At 44.0% G+C, this 14,597-nt stretch overlaps 2 protein-coding genes across 3 annotated transcripts in view; one reads left to right on the top strand and one right to left on the bottom strand.

The window, feature by feature from the left end:
• Positions 1-1,987, bottom strand: part of CCSER2 (coiled-coil serine rich protein 2) — a 133,943-nt gene extending 131,956 nt beyond the window's left edge. The window contains exon 1 of the mRNA XM_085553921.1: positions 1,860-1,987. The gene's annotated coding sequence lies outside the window, so the exon portion shown is untranslated. The remainder of the gene's footprint in view (positions 1-1,859) is intronic.
• Positions 1,988-9,626: 7,639 nt separating this feature from the next.
• The window catches only part of BICC1 (BicC family RNA binding protein 1), a 91,913-nt gene continuing 86,942 nt past the window's right edge, over positions 9,627-14,597 (top strand). The window contains exon 1 of one of the 2 annotated variants that reach the window (XM_015866001.3): positions 9,627-10,213. In XM_015866001.3, coding sequence (XP_015721487.2) covers positions 9,760-10,213 — 454 coding nt within the window. In that variant the 5' untranslated portion in view covers positions 9,627-9,759. The remainder of the gene's footprint in view (positions 10,214-14,597) is intronic. The other variant, XM_085553927.1, reaches the window with a different exon arrangement.

The following is a 14,597-nucleotide window of genomic DNA, read 5'->3' on the forward strand; positions in this document are numbered from 1 at the left end:
GTATCTCACCCATGCAGCACTCTTTACTATGGCTGCATACAGAAGTAAAATACTGCCAAACACTCTGATAGTTCTAACAGTGTACAGCAAGCCATGCAGTTTGATATGCAGGTATGTCTACTAGAACTATAAGTTTCACTGAGAAGCTTGAATGGCTTAAAACTGCCTCTGTGACCACACCAGTTCTTCCAAAAATATACCACTCAGAAGGCAGGCAGACTGGTACACATAGACATACATTTGTAAAGTCCCTTGCATACTGTGCCTCCACTACAGAAAACTGATTAACAGCCCTAGCCAGCCACTGCTCCAAGAAACACTTGACAAGCAAATTCCTTTTAACTCTGATGTTCACACATAGACTAAACCATAGAAGATAACGTGTGCAAAAATCAATGCCACTAGAAGAAACTAGGTGGTTGATTTTATTTTTTTTTAAATGAATAGAAAATGAACATCTACTTTCATCTTTTTCATTATCAACTCATTTAAGTATACTCCCTACATAGGCAGAATTCAGAGAGGCAAATCCAGCATGCTGCAGTTTAGCCCTTTGGGAAGTAAATCCATCCCTTCTGCTGTCAGAAAAACAGTCAGCAGAAAAACATCACCTTAGTGTGGTCAGCCTTACAAATGATGAGTACTCACTTGATTATTTGAATATGTAGCTTTAGGGGAGACACTAGTTGCTGCCTCTGTTAGCAAACAGGGCTTCTATGACAAGGCTAACCACTCCCATGCCCTCACCTGTAGGAACTGAGAGCATTACACACAACAAGAGAAAAGGAACAGCTGAAGTTAACACAGAGATGCTGTATTTCCTAAAGACTCTGACTACTCCACACAGGTGTCTAATTCCAAAAACAATACAGGGAGGAAAGAGGAGGAACTCCACAGAAATATATGAAACAATCTTAATAAAAAAAGTGAAGATAAAAGAGCATAGCACCAAACTCAGCATCAGAAAGTGATATTAGAAAGAATCAAATATGATTCTGGATCAGTTAGCGATTTTTGAATGTGTATGGCTTAAAGAATAGCTGGATCTGGAAAGAACATGTCACAGCTCACCATAGGGGAACTAACAGATGTTATTTGCCTTGGTATAAGATAAACCTGTAACAAAGTTCCATATAACATTTTTGTAACCAAGCTAGACAACTGCACATAGAACAAGCATTTGGAATAAGATCATGTAACAGTTTGAAAAGCAATGTCAGATAAAAGTGTACATAATTCATGCATGAAGACATAAACAATCCAACTGATTTAAGTAAAAAGAGACTTCAAAATACCAAATCCATTCCCATGGTCAGAACAGGACCAATTACATTGGGCTGCTCATGGTCACATCCTGAATCAATTCTGTTCATGACTGAGCACCAGTCTGTGTCCACAACCTCCTGTCTGCTCATCATTTGAGTGCTCCTTTAAAGCAAAAGTCAGACAACCCTACTATCTGCAACCACAGTACATTTGCAGATTGATCTAAGGGCAACACCAGTTGTTCACAAAAAACAAGGAATTATACAGAAAAGAAAGCTAACAGTATCATTTGAGCTGTAATTAAAACAAGCCCTGTCAACATGTGACCCTTATAATCACAATATAAGCCCAGATTTCACTTTAATTCTCATAGCACATGCAGTAAAATAGAAAGCATTTCTACACTATTACTGTCATACTAAGTTTTGTTTTGAGGTTCTCCCCCCCCCCCCCCCTTCTAAAACTAGAGTAATACAAATATTAACCTAGATAATATCAAAACATACTTTTTTGTGAGTAGCATCTAAAACACATGAGGATCGAGTCAGGTATTTATTAAGCAACATTTAAAAACTCACACTTTCTGATATTACCAGAAGTTATTTGATATGCTGATATGTCTGGATCAATTCTTCATCTGCTGCGTGTGCAAATTCATCTACTTCAGCATATCCACGTAAAAACATCCACTTGCAAAACGCACTCCTCCACATCTACTGAAGTTCTTGGCCATTTACAGTCACTAACCTGACAAAACACTATTACAGACTTCTTTTAGGAATGTAATTCAGTCATTTCACTGCTTCCTGTCTCTGCCTCTGTGGGCTAGTAAACTCAACTTCAACAGTATGGTTACATTAACCTAGCTTTTCTTGCCATTACTATGATGTTTTTCTTTCTTCTGAGTACTATGAGTCATTTCCTTAAACCTTTGCTGGTTTGGCTGCTGTCTTTAGGATACTAGGAACTGCCAATGCTCCTCTTCCAGTTTTGGTTTTAATTCCACTGTGAGCTAGAACTAGTCCTTGTTTCCACAGGTTTTATCTAAGGTATTTTTTGTTGAAATAACTACAATTTGACCTAATGCTAAAGTTGTCCAAACACAGCTGTCAGTACAGCTTCTTTGAAGCCAAAGAAGTTTACACTCACAGAGTCCGAGCCTTATGTTCTATTATCAATTCTGATAAAGCCCTTGCAGATGACTAGCTGTTTCCCATGCTTGAAAACACGCCTGTACTACTGAGCTGGGAGAATAAGTGGAAAGAAATTCTTCACACCTATGCCAGTTCCCCTACATGCTTCCAAAACCTGACAAAGAAAGCAAGACTAAAAGAACAAGAAAGTCAGTACATAGTTGTCAGCTTCTAGATATAAGTTCTTTATTTCTTTCCTGACTAGATACCACAAACTGTTAATAAATAAATTCATGTACAAAACATACTCCTCCTGAAAGATATTGCTCAAGACAACAGGTCAAGCAGAGATCACAATCAAGCTAAGTTGGTTTCAGTCGTGTTTGAAGCAGCTGGGTGCCAAGTTGCTCGCAGTGCTGAAATGATTCTAGCTAATTCTGGACTTGAAAACACTGTGGAAAAGTGTAAGGTACCACAGGTACCTGTATAAGGTCTTACACATTAAGTACCACCTTCAATGCATTACACTGACAAGGGAAAAAAAAAGTCACTGCTGAGTAAATAAGGCATACAACCCTGTATGAAGCCAATATACTGACCAGTAAGATACTCTGCTTCTCGCTATCTTGCCACCAGCACCAACAGGAATGGTGCACATTTTAAACACCACAGTAAACACATGCAAACCCAAATTTCCCCCTTTAAGGCCCAACACACCAACCCATTTAAATCAGGCCTGTTTGCCTCAGACAAATGCACAGAAGCTTACACCATTCACTTCCCAGCCACAGCCCATGCTTAAAACATTAGTCAGGCCAGTTTTTCCAAAAACTTATTCTCAAAGTACTCCTTGCCTCTGGTAGGCAAACACCCAAAAGGGGAAAAATAATCCCCTCTCCTACTTACGTAGTAAATAATAACCAAGTTACTAGATACTTACAGAAACTTACACAACAATACATACAGCTTAGACACTGCTTTCCACAAGGATAAATACAGCAGGCATAATTATGTTGAATTTACAGTACTAGACTTGCGGGTGGGAAATAGAAAGCAATGTAAAACATTGTCTCCTAAAATTCTTGCCTACTATGAATGAGTATAACAAAAGTAAATTGCATAAAGATGATAACTTACAAGATCAGGACTTAAACAACCAGCCTTTCAACACTCATTATGAGACAGTCTCTCTGCCTCTAAGTACTTGCATGTCTTCTCATCAGGACAAGGTTTTTCTTTTTTGCTCACAGCCAGTTGCTGAAACTCAAGGATCGCTCATTACACTTTCTTTACCAGAGACTGCATGTTTATTTAGTATTTGACCAAAGATGACAAAGATCTCCAGGATTCCTGCTATCAAAAACTAAAGACAAAACAACTAGCAGTGCCAGAAGAGTGACAGAATTGAAGCAAGTCTAGAAGGTTTATTCAGGCCTAGCTTTTCCCTAGCAGTTCAGTCACCCAGTGATATAACAGATCCGCCTAAATCAGAATATTACTTCAGATAAGACAAAGAAATTCTTCAATATCTAAAGGGGAAAGGTAGTAAGAACTCACTTATATTGTGAAACAAGAACTCATCCCCTTTGATTTATTCAGTTACAAACACTAACAAAGCAGATATAAGCATTACTTTGATAACGAAATTCTGGAAACTCAGAAGTAGTATCATTTCACACTGTGGAAATAAATGAACACCTAGAGTTAAGGAGAACGGAGAAAGAGATGCCAGAACTTCAAAATGAAACTATAATGCTATAATGTGATGAAATTTAAAACAATAATAGCAGAGTGGTACAGTCTTAGGCTGCAGAAAAATGAGAAAAAGCACAAATGCAGAATCCACCAACCCTGAAACACAGAAAGAAAAACCACTTACCTTCAGAAGGCCTCCAGTAGGCAGGGATCTCCAGCAAGACAGATTCACTTACCCCAGCTAACCCTTAAATGAGATCTGAGAGAGGGAAGAGTCCAGCTCCACTCTATCCAGTCACTGAGGTGAACCACACGTACCTGAGCTCCTCTGGGTCGGTCCTGCCTTCCCACCAGGAGCTCAGTCACTAGATCAGACCACAACTTGCATTTCCAAAACAGAAGCCAATGAAATTGGCCTATTTTCTTAACCTAATAACTAGGATATCATGTTGTAGTGTAATGCAGGCAAAGTAAAGTCCACTCTAAAGCTTAATAATGCTCCATTTCAAACATTTCAGTCATAATTATGTAATTTAAGTGTGCAGCATAAACACTTGCGAGTAATGCTCATATTCAAAAATGAGAGTAGAGCAGCTGATGATACATATTTTAAAACATAAAGTTGCAATTCAACTGCCAAAAGAGCAGGACTACTCCATAAAGCAGGACAAGACCATAACATCAGTCAACAAACCTGTACTAACTCAAGTGCAATTCCACATTACTTAAGTCAAACAGGAAAAGCAAGGTCCTATCATCAGGATCAGATATGGGTCAGTGATCAGTCACTAAAAGACACCTACAGAATCATAGAAACAACAGCAAAAGAGAGAAGGTACAACCCACATACCTACAACACAAGCCATAAATCTAGGCAATAACCAAAAAACAAGAAATAAAGACTTTGCTCCGAAATGCTCCAAAACACAAACTAAGGCCTGTGGCTGAGCTCTATTTAAGAGCTCTTGAACCCAGTGGTGGTGAGTGTAGGTGGGAACCCAGATAAAACAAGAATGATAATAGTTAACCAAAAGGTTATCTATAGGAAAAACTCACCAATATGGATGCCTTCAGTCTGGCTGGAAAATGCTGAGGCTGGTTATCTGACCTCCACAAAGGAGGAATCTCAAAAGAGATGCTGCCTTAGTGGTGGTCAGCCCCTAAATGAAGTCTAGGAGAGGTGGAGTCAAGCTCCACCCCTTCTGGGACCACAGCTCAATTACCTTCACCTGTGCTCCCACAGCTGAATGACACTCGCCCCAGCTGATTAATCAGAGGTTCAGGCTGTGATCAACAGTTTCCCATACACCCCCTCATACATCTTAAATCTTCCTGCTTTAATAAAGTACCTTTGCTTTTGCTCTAATACTTTTTCTAACAAGGAAGAAAAAAATTGTGTGATGAAAATACGTATTTGTCCATTTCTGAGAAAAATGAAACCTTGAAAAATTCAGACAGGCAAATTTCTTCATTACTGCTCCTAATAATAAACGTCATGAACAGTCACTACCAGATGGAAGTACATCTTCATGCTCAGGTGATGACTTTCTAAAGATATGAGGAATACAGACACACTGGCTGAATCTGTATTGTCACAGTAGTCACCATAGATAGACTGCTGTGTTACTGTGAAGGAGAAGGAAAGTCTGCAGAATGGAGGGTAACAGCAGAGGCCATACCTCAGGGTTTGTACCTTCTTCCTGTAACATTCCAATACAAAATAGCTAAAACTGATTCCCCCCAGCCCCCTTCCCCCCCAAAAAAGGCATACAAACAGGTGAATAAACCTCACCATGCAGGATTGTTATCCTTGTTTGAGGTTGAAAATGGCACAGTGTACAAGATAGGACTACAATAATGTGTTGTTCTGCATCTGTGACTGTTCAGTGTTTTGGGGACGGCATTGGTGAAGAAACTAAGAGTATGCTTCTTAGAGGCATAAGGAAATAAAATGCGGAAGTATGGCACTAGCACAAACAGATGTTAATAAAAACCAAAGGGAAAACAGTCATAAATACAAGTCCAGGAGATCAGACTGATGAAGAGTAAACAACGTCACAAATCCGCACTGAGCAACAGCAAGTTAGACAATAGATTTTCAGAACAAGACCTAGGGAGTATAGTGGAGCAGCACAAATCAATAACGTCATGCTGAAGAGATAGAACAAACATGACGCGGAGATGAATAAGAAGGGATGAGATGTATGGTTACATTCATGCTTTAGCTGGTATTCTCTCTCCAGTTTTGTGCTTTGCATTTCAAGAAGGCTGTAGGCTATTGTGGAAAGAGTTTGTCACAGAGCAACAAGAAATAGTACCTCTGAGAGCAGCTGAAAGACATAGGATTAGTTATCTAAAAGAAAAGAAGACAGAAGGTGTGATCGATGCTTGATAAAAGTCTCCAAAGGATCACAGGCTGATAGAAATAATAAATAATCCATTCACTATGTCCATGATAGTCAGGATGAGAGCTAACTGCTTTAAATTGCAACAAGTGGTATTCAGATCATTTACTGTGGAGAAAAAGTACTTCCTGATAATAAGCGAAGCACAGGAATCTCCTAGAGAGGTCATGGAGACCTCATCATTAGAAATAGTTAAGGAGAAGATAAACAAATCTATGTTCAGAAATGGACTCAGCACAGTCAGGAGATAGACTAGAGAACCTTTTGGAGATCTCTTTCAATTTCCTTTTTATATTTCCATGATTAAATGCAATTATGAAGATGTTTCAGAACCTCTCTGCTCTTATGGTTAGAAAAATAATGTATCTTGGGAATTTCTATGGGTGGAAAAGTTTTTATAATAGCTGTGGAGGAGCTCTTATTTATTTGCTGGTGTGCCTTAAGTACACAATATGTTCATACAGAGTAGGCCACATGGTATTATTCTGAGAAATTAAAGTTAATGGGGCCTGCTTGGGGAATATAGCACAACATAATGAAAGTCACAATCTTACCGGCTGTTACTTCTGCAAAGGAGATAATTACCATAAATAAAGCATTTCAGAATGCCACTAACTTTCATTTCCATCAGTAATAAACCTCTTCTAAATAACTGAAACCAAAGTTAGCATTCTCTCTAGAGAAGTATTTCTAGAAATCACAGATCACTTATGAAGATTCTGTACATCTTCTCTTTTTTCACTCTCAGTTCACAGCTTCATGAGATATTTTTCATTATTATTATTATTATTTTCTTTTTTCTTCTTTTTGAACTTGTCTCCCAGCTGGGAAAAATACAGATAATGGCACTTTGCTATTAATAAATAAATTAATACATTAAATAAATTAAAGATTGCAAAGTCTGGAACACTGCACTGTACTGATAGGTTACACTGTGTCCCTCCTCCATTCGTAGATAACCTCTGCATCACAGGTTTGTGAAGGACAGAGATACCCAGCTATCAGCTTCATGCTTGGCCAGCAGCCCTAAGGCAGACCTGCAGCCTTGACCGGTGCACCTTTCTTGGTGACCACCACTCCTCCTCCTTTGCCCATACAGCTCTAAATTTTGGGGTTCTAGGCAGTCCCAAAGCAAAGTGATTTAGTAGCGAATTCAACCTGATTTATTCTTTGATCAAGCTACTGGCCACAGAAAAATGACCAACACAAGTTGTACATGCCAAAGTCAACTTCAGCTCGTGTTCCTTCTAGCCATTTGATCTTCTATCTGCCAACTTCCTCCCATATTCCCCAATTTTATCCACATTTAATATTGATTTAGCCATTAAAATGTGGTTTTCTACTTTTCTGTAACATTTTATTCTTCCACTGCAATATATTGGAGACATGAAATGCCACTTCTGCAGCACAAATGATAGTCTCCTAAACACAGGATATAGATAAATAACTTCTAACACTGGCTCTTTTTTACCGTTTATATCGATTTTGATAGGTTTCCCTTTCATTTTTGGTCTCAAACCACACCACAGAAGGGTTATTTCCAATTAATGAAAACTAAACCATGTACATCATTATTTCTAAAGAGATCTTTGATTTACTGTATTGTTTACATGGCTGCAGAAAAAATACTGCTGAGTCTGACCATAGCTAATTTATGAGAAAGGGTTCTGTGGCCGTGCTGCAGGAACTGATAAAATGCAAAGAAAGGGACCTCCCACACTGAGAATCCCTGACTGTAAATCTCACTGCTTTATGAGTGGAAAATACCCAAGTAATTGTTCTGCTCAGAGGTGCTAAGCACCTGTAGCAGCTGTGGGTTGTAATTGGCCCTGTCGACACTCATAACTTGGGAACATTTGGATTGTGTAACTCACAGGTCCTGGCACCCAGAAGACAGACAAGTCCAGCTGGCTCCAATCGGAGGGAAGCAGCAGCTTTTTCTGGACTCCCAGTTGGTTTGGTACAGACCGTCTTCACTTTCCATCTGCAACAAAAATAGGGTTTTGATAACTGAATTTCTGAACAGGGAAGAAAAGCAGCAATCTGCTTTCAGCCTCCCCTCAGTCCAGCAGTCATGTTACAAGTGACAAATGGAGATCACACTGTTTGGAAGATCTATATTCACATTGTGTTCTGTTGCTGTCAGATCCAGCTGTCCCATTTCCCTTCACCGTCATAAGTATCAGGGGATGTTGTGAGTGACACACTGCCTGCAGGTCCCAGGATGGGAACTATGGAGGCTGAGATCACCAAGAGGAGTAACTGCTGCGGCTGAGCATGGGGAGCTTCATTGGGAGTGCTTCCCAGTGTGCACCTATTGGCTGGTAGAAGTGCAGCCATAGGGGGTGTGGAAATCACACTCACAGCACAGTGTGGGAAACTGTTAATGACACAGTGAGCCAAAATGTCAACCTCTGTACAAGTGATCACTCGGTCCTATCTGGCCCCACACTGTCTAAAGACACTCCCGTTACACCAATGCGTGGTTTTGGGCCTAGACTGATTGGCAAGCAATACAAACTACACTGTGGTAAAACCCAATGTTTAACTCATACTGAATTCTCCTAGTAGGCCACCCCATGACCGCCATGCATAACTTAATGTGGTTATACCCCTGAGCTCAGGGCTTTGTAACATACCCTCGTTCGAAACACTTTGTCTTTCCGAGCCTCAGCACCAGAAAACCACAAGGGTGGAAGTTACTGCGGTGTCGAGATCCACACAGGACAGATGCTGCCTCCAACTCAACGCTGACAAACAAACGATGTTTCAAACAAAATGAAGTTGTTTCTTTTCGCTGCACATTCAGCCACGTTGAGGGGGACCATAGATTGATTTGTTTGTTTGTTTGTTTGTTTTGAGGGGGAGGGATGCTATTTTGCACTTATTATCCAGAACCAAAGCCCCTACCAGTCCATCGCACTGCAGCATCTCAGCCGGGGCTGCTCGGCTGCCTCCGGACCTCCCTCAGAGCGTGGCGGCGGGCGGCTGAGGGGACTCCGTGGGCTGCTCATCCCCCAGCGAGCCCTGCCCCGGCGAGGGCGGCCTCGAGGGAGGGAGGGAAGGCGGGCGGGGCGGCGACAGCTCTCCCGTAGCCCCACGGACAAGGACCGGGGCCGGGGCCGTACCCCGCCCTGACAGCCGCCCGCCTCCACGGCCGCTGGGGGCGGCCTCTCCCCTCCCCCTCCGCTCCCGCCTCCCGCCGCCCCCTCCTCCCGGGCCGCGACCGGGGATATCCCCGGCCCCTCCCCGGCGGCCCAATGGAGGCGGAGATGCTGTGCGGGCTGCGGGCGGGCTGGGGGCGCCGCCGAGCCGCGGACGCCGGCCCGGGGCCGCGCTCACTCGGTGGGGAGCCGGAGGGAGAGGCGGGCGGCGGCGGCGGCGCCGGGGCCGGGACTCTGGCAGGCGGCGGCTGGGATGAGGCGGGGGGGCGGCTGTGGGGGCAGATAGCGTCCCGCGGGGAAGCGGCCGAGTGGGACTCGGAGCGGCGGCGGGGGCCGCCCGGCAGCGCCATGGCGGCTCAGTGCGACCCGCTGAGCGGGTACCTGCAGCAGCCGCTCTCCGACCCGGGCTCCAACAGCGAGCGCAGCACCGACTCTCCCGTGCCCGGCTCCGAGGAGGACTCGGCCGGCCCGCCGCGGCCCCTGCACAGCCCCGAGTGGGGCGAGGAGCGATTCCGGGTGGACAGGAAGAAACTGGAGGCCATGCTCCAAGGTAAGGGCGGGGAGAGGCGTCGGCGGTGCCCGGGGGGGCGCGGGGCGGCGGCGGCCCCGGCCGGGACGGAGGGGGTTGAGGGGGCAGCGTCCGGGCCCGCCCGGCCTTTCTGGTCCCCGCTCCCTTTGCTCCTCTTGTCATTGTCCCGGGGTGCTGGGAGTCGGGTTGGCAGCGTGGCGTTCCCGTCCGGGGCTGCGCGGGGGCGGCGGCGGCTCGCGGTCTCGCATGCGAGGGGAGCCGAGTCCCTGGGACCGCCCCTGTCCCGGCCGGGCCGTGCTGCTACTGCCCCGGGGACGCCTCGGGGCGCTCAGGTGCCGAACCGGCCCCGGCGTCGCGAGCGGAGCCGCTCCCGAGCACCGCGGGCGTTGCGAGATGCCGCCTCCCGCACCGGGGCGAGCGTGCAGCGGGGCCGCCGCTACGGAGGGCTCCGGCTCTCGAGGAGCTCTTCAGACCGAGCGTCTACCCTGGGCAGCGTGCTCCGGGCTCGCCGCTTTCTAGGAACAGCTCCGAAGGCCGCGGCGTAGCGGGAAGGAGCCGTCGGACGGCAGCATCCCCCGGCCGGCGCGGTGTCCGGAAGGAGCCGCTTGCCCGGCCCTGCTGCTGCTCTCGGAGCCCGGCGGGACGAGAGTCCCGAGCGCCGTCTGCGGGTCTTTCGTAACTTGAGAGCAAAACGGTTCCGATGAGTCGCGAGGGGACGGCGGGGCTTTGCAGCTGACAGCTGGCTGCGTGTGCATTCGGCTTCTTTCCCCCGGGACTCCGTGCTTTGTCCTATTGTGCCTTGAATTATCTGACTCTCTCAGTGGGATCTGCGTGGATGGCTTTGGACAAATAGTATCACAAGTCTGGCTCTTTTTCTTAAAGGCTGATGGATGAGTTTAAAATCAATGAGGTCGGTGCTTAGCGAGCAGTTAATGCGGGGTGTTCCTGCTGCTGACCCCAGAGCCCTGAGAGCTGAGCTGAGTTCAGGGCTTGTGCCGCCCTGAGGCAGCAGGATGTGTGGGGAGCAACCCAGAAGGGTCAGGGTGCTCTGAAGAAGTGTGCTCTTCACTTTGAGACTGCTGCTCCGTAGACAGTGTTATGCTTGCATCTCAATCTGTTAAAGTAAATGTTCAAAATAAAGCCCTAATCGATATGCTGCAGTTGTTTGTGAGGTGTGTGATGTGGCTATAGTGTGCTGAGAGCTGTAGCCAGCAGGTAGGTAGTTCGATGTCCTGTCCCAGCATCTACCTGCCCCTCAGGTGAGAGCCAGCAGAGAAGCGTGGGTGAATTGGCTGCTGCAGAGCTGTGGTCTGACTCAGTGACTGCAATGATTGGAATTTTTTCAAATGAGATTCTGTCTCCTGGGGGTGGGTTAATCTTTAATCAGTTAATACTTTGGTACCAGTAGAAAAATCTCTTTATGTCATGTGGTAAAGAATAAGGAATTTGGAGGAACAAGTATCAACTGCATCTGAAGATGTGCTTATCGGAGTGACTTAGAACTAAAGTCGGTGGGTAAGGAAAAGAAAGTGTTGGTAACTTTTCCCTGCCTCTTCCATAGACACGAAATGCTCTGAAAAGATTGACAGCTGCCTTCACCTTTTCCTGTGCTAATGAAATAAATTTCCACTATCTCATCCCACACAGTCTCTCTTTCTACTGCCTGAGGTAGTGAACGTGTGAGGGTAAACAAAGCTCCTGAGCAGGATCCAAGTCCCATATAATTTGCCATCCAGTAGTAGCCAGTCTCAAAGGAGCTGGACTCCAGGATGCTTATGGGTCCCTTCTCACTTGGGATGTTCTATATTGTGAAGTGTGGGGCTTCTTGTTTGCTCCTCTGTTTTCAGTTTCTTCTTATCCTTTTAAGTCATATCCTTGTAAGAGTTCAGTAGGAGGTTTGTTAGTTAGTGCAGACAGAATTCTATGTATTTGTGTGTTGCTTTATGTCCCTTCCAGTAGGTACATACATACATGGTTCAGGCAGTGGTTTGGGGAGGTTTTTGACACTGTCATTTTTTTTTTCTTGTGAAGAGAAGCACATGTAGATCTCAGAATCAGGTGATTTTTGTTTGTTGTAAAAGCTTAAACTTTATGGCTTATTGGCTCTACAAAAAGTGTAGTTTCTAGGGAGTGCAGCAAGCAGAAAATGATCAGGAAACAACTAACTGTTTATTAAATGTCAGCACCGTTGCACAAGTTCTTATCTGGTGTCTTGACTTCTTACCAGGTAGGTCTCACTTAACTCATTTTGTAGGCGGATACATCAGGTACTTGAGCAAGTTTAGCAGTGTGTCACACAGAGCATTGCAAAGCCAGAGCTGTAGATGGTACCCAGAAGTTTTGAGTCAGTTACGTTGCAGATTGCAAAACAAAGTTGATTTTGGTGGATGGGTGTGGCCATCTTTTCTAAGTGTAAACTTTCCCTCAACCCTGAGAGGGAAGAAATGGTGGAGAAGTGCTATCTTAAGAAATTCACTACAGCTTCTCTTACAGCGAATTTCTGACTCTGAAAACATGACTCATAAGGTCGTGTTTCCTATTGTTTCTAATAGCAGCGTTCATCACTGAGCAAGTTTTTAAGACATGCAAAAATGATATTGTGGAAGGGAAGAATTTTTGTCATCTTCCCTTGGTCATCAGGTTCTGACTTCCAAGATTCACCCAACTTTTTTTAACCTATGCTGGGGTAAATACAGATTCTTGCTCATGCTGGATGGATTAAGTCTCTTCTTTAGTTTTTACTTGTGAAGACTTATGGCTTGTTGAAGTGTTCTTAGAAGCTCTTTTTAGGTTACCTGAATGCAAGAATACAGTACCTTTAGTTTAGTTGTGGTTAAAGCCAAGTTATCAACAATATGGAGTTAAGAATCCTATGAGGGAATGTTGAAATGTTCCCTTTCTTGCTTAGAGAACCTTTTTTATTTTTTTGTAGTCAACATCTGCTGTTTACTAATGAAGAAATGTAACAGGTAATCAGTAGTAGAAAAAAGTTGAAAAATCTAAGTTATTAGTATTAAGTATTAGGCCTGGTGCTTCTGCTGCATGTTTTATGTTCTAGGACTGCATTACTGAGTCCTCTTTCCTGCCATGATTATTTCTCATCTTTTCTGCAACTGCTGTGTTGTGCATAATGTATCAAGGGACAGTGACTTCAATGAGATTCTCCTCGCACTGCAAACATGTTGTATAATTCACTTATGGCATAGAGGTCTTGGATACCTTGAACTCACCTGCAGAATACATAGAGGGAGTAAGTGGTGTGGCAAGGGATACAGGGTAACCTTCTTCCAAGAAGCTGTCAATGTGGCCTGCTGGCTACCAATCACTTCCGATCTGAGACATCAGAAAGAATTGGCAGGTGTGGGAGCGCTGCTCATTCTTTTCTTCCTCGCTTTAAGGTTGTTCCTTATTGTTTTTGGTGTTTCGAAGGTGGATTTTTTAATAGCCTGAAGATAAATATTTAGATTAAAATTAGAGTGAGACTCTCAAATCGTTTTCCTTTTTCAAGGATCAGCAAATGAGAAAACTATGGTGAATGTTTTGAGTATAAGGGTTTGATGTGGAAAAAAGTCATAATACTGTTTTATGACTTGAAGATGAGTGGGATGATACCATTAATCTGAACCCTTTCTTTGGGATATATGTTGTCTTATGGTGCATCTCTTCATCAGTCTGCTGGAAGAGAGCTCTCTTAGATGCTTTTCTCCAAGAAACAAACTTAAAGCAGATCAGCTGTTTTATTTTTTCAGCAGCAACAGCTCATCAGATGGCTTTTCATATTATTCCTGTTAATCATAGCCTTTGTGTACTGGGGAGCACTCAGGTGATTTAATGCTGTGGAATAATTTTCTTTGATTATTTGAGTGCCTGTTACTGTAGCAGCAGAGTATGATTACAAAAATGAAAGATATTAGACTTGAAAAAGCTGTGTGAGAAGGTACGACCTGACAAGAAGGGCAGCAGCCTTTGAAAGACTCAGAAGTTACCTGTAACAAAGAGAGAAGGAGAGACCCTCCACCACCTTTCTGCTGCATTGTGACCTAACTGTCAAGCATCGTGCCAGGTTTATTTGAAATAATCCTTTCTTCTATGTCATTCTTCAATGATTCTAAGAGGATTTTGGTGGGGTGTATGTAGAGCACGGTCTTAATCACTTGGATTTTGTAATGCACTCTCATACAACAATACTTCAGCCAAGAAAAGAAAAAAAAGCAACACCACAAAACCACATTTCTGGTTTTAAGGGAAGCTTAACTGTAGCAGAGATGCAGATGCCATGTTCCTTATCTTTCCTTATGGAAAGAAGAACGCAACTACAGAAAAAAACCTAAATGTGGCAATCTGTGCCTGTCAGAATTTGCTTTTTAAAACATGTCTTTCATTTTGGGGACACCTTTAGGTGACT

The sequence above is a fragment of the Coturnix japonica genome, chromosome 8 (genome assembly GCF_054131305.1).
Source record: "Coturnix japonica strain WE chromosome 8, WE-NBRP24, whole genome shotgun sequence".
NCBI lineage: Eukaryota > Metazoa > Chordata > Aves > Galliformes > Phasianidae > Coturnix > Coturnix japonica.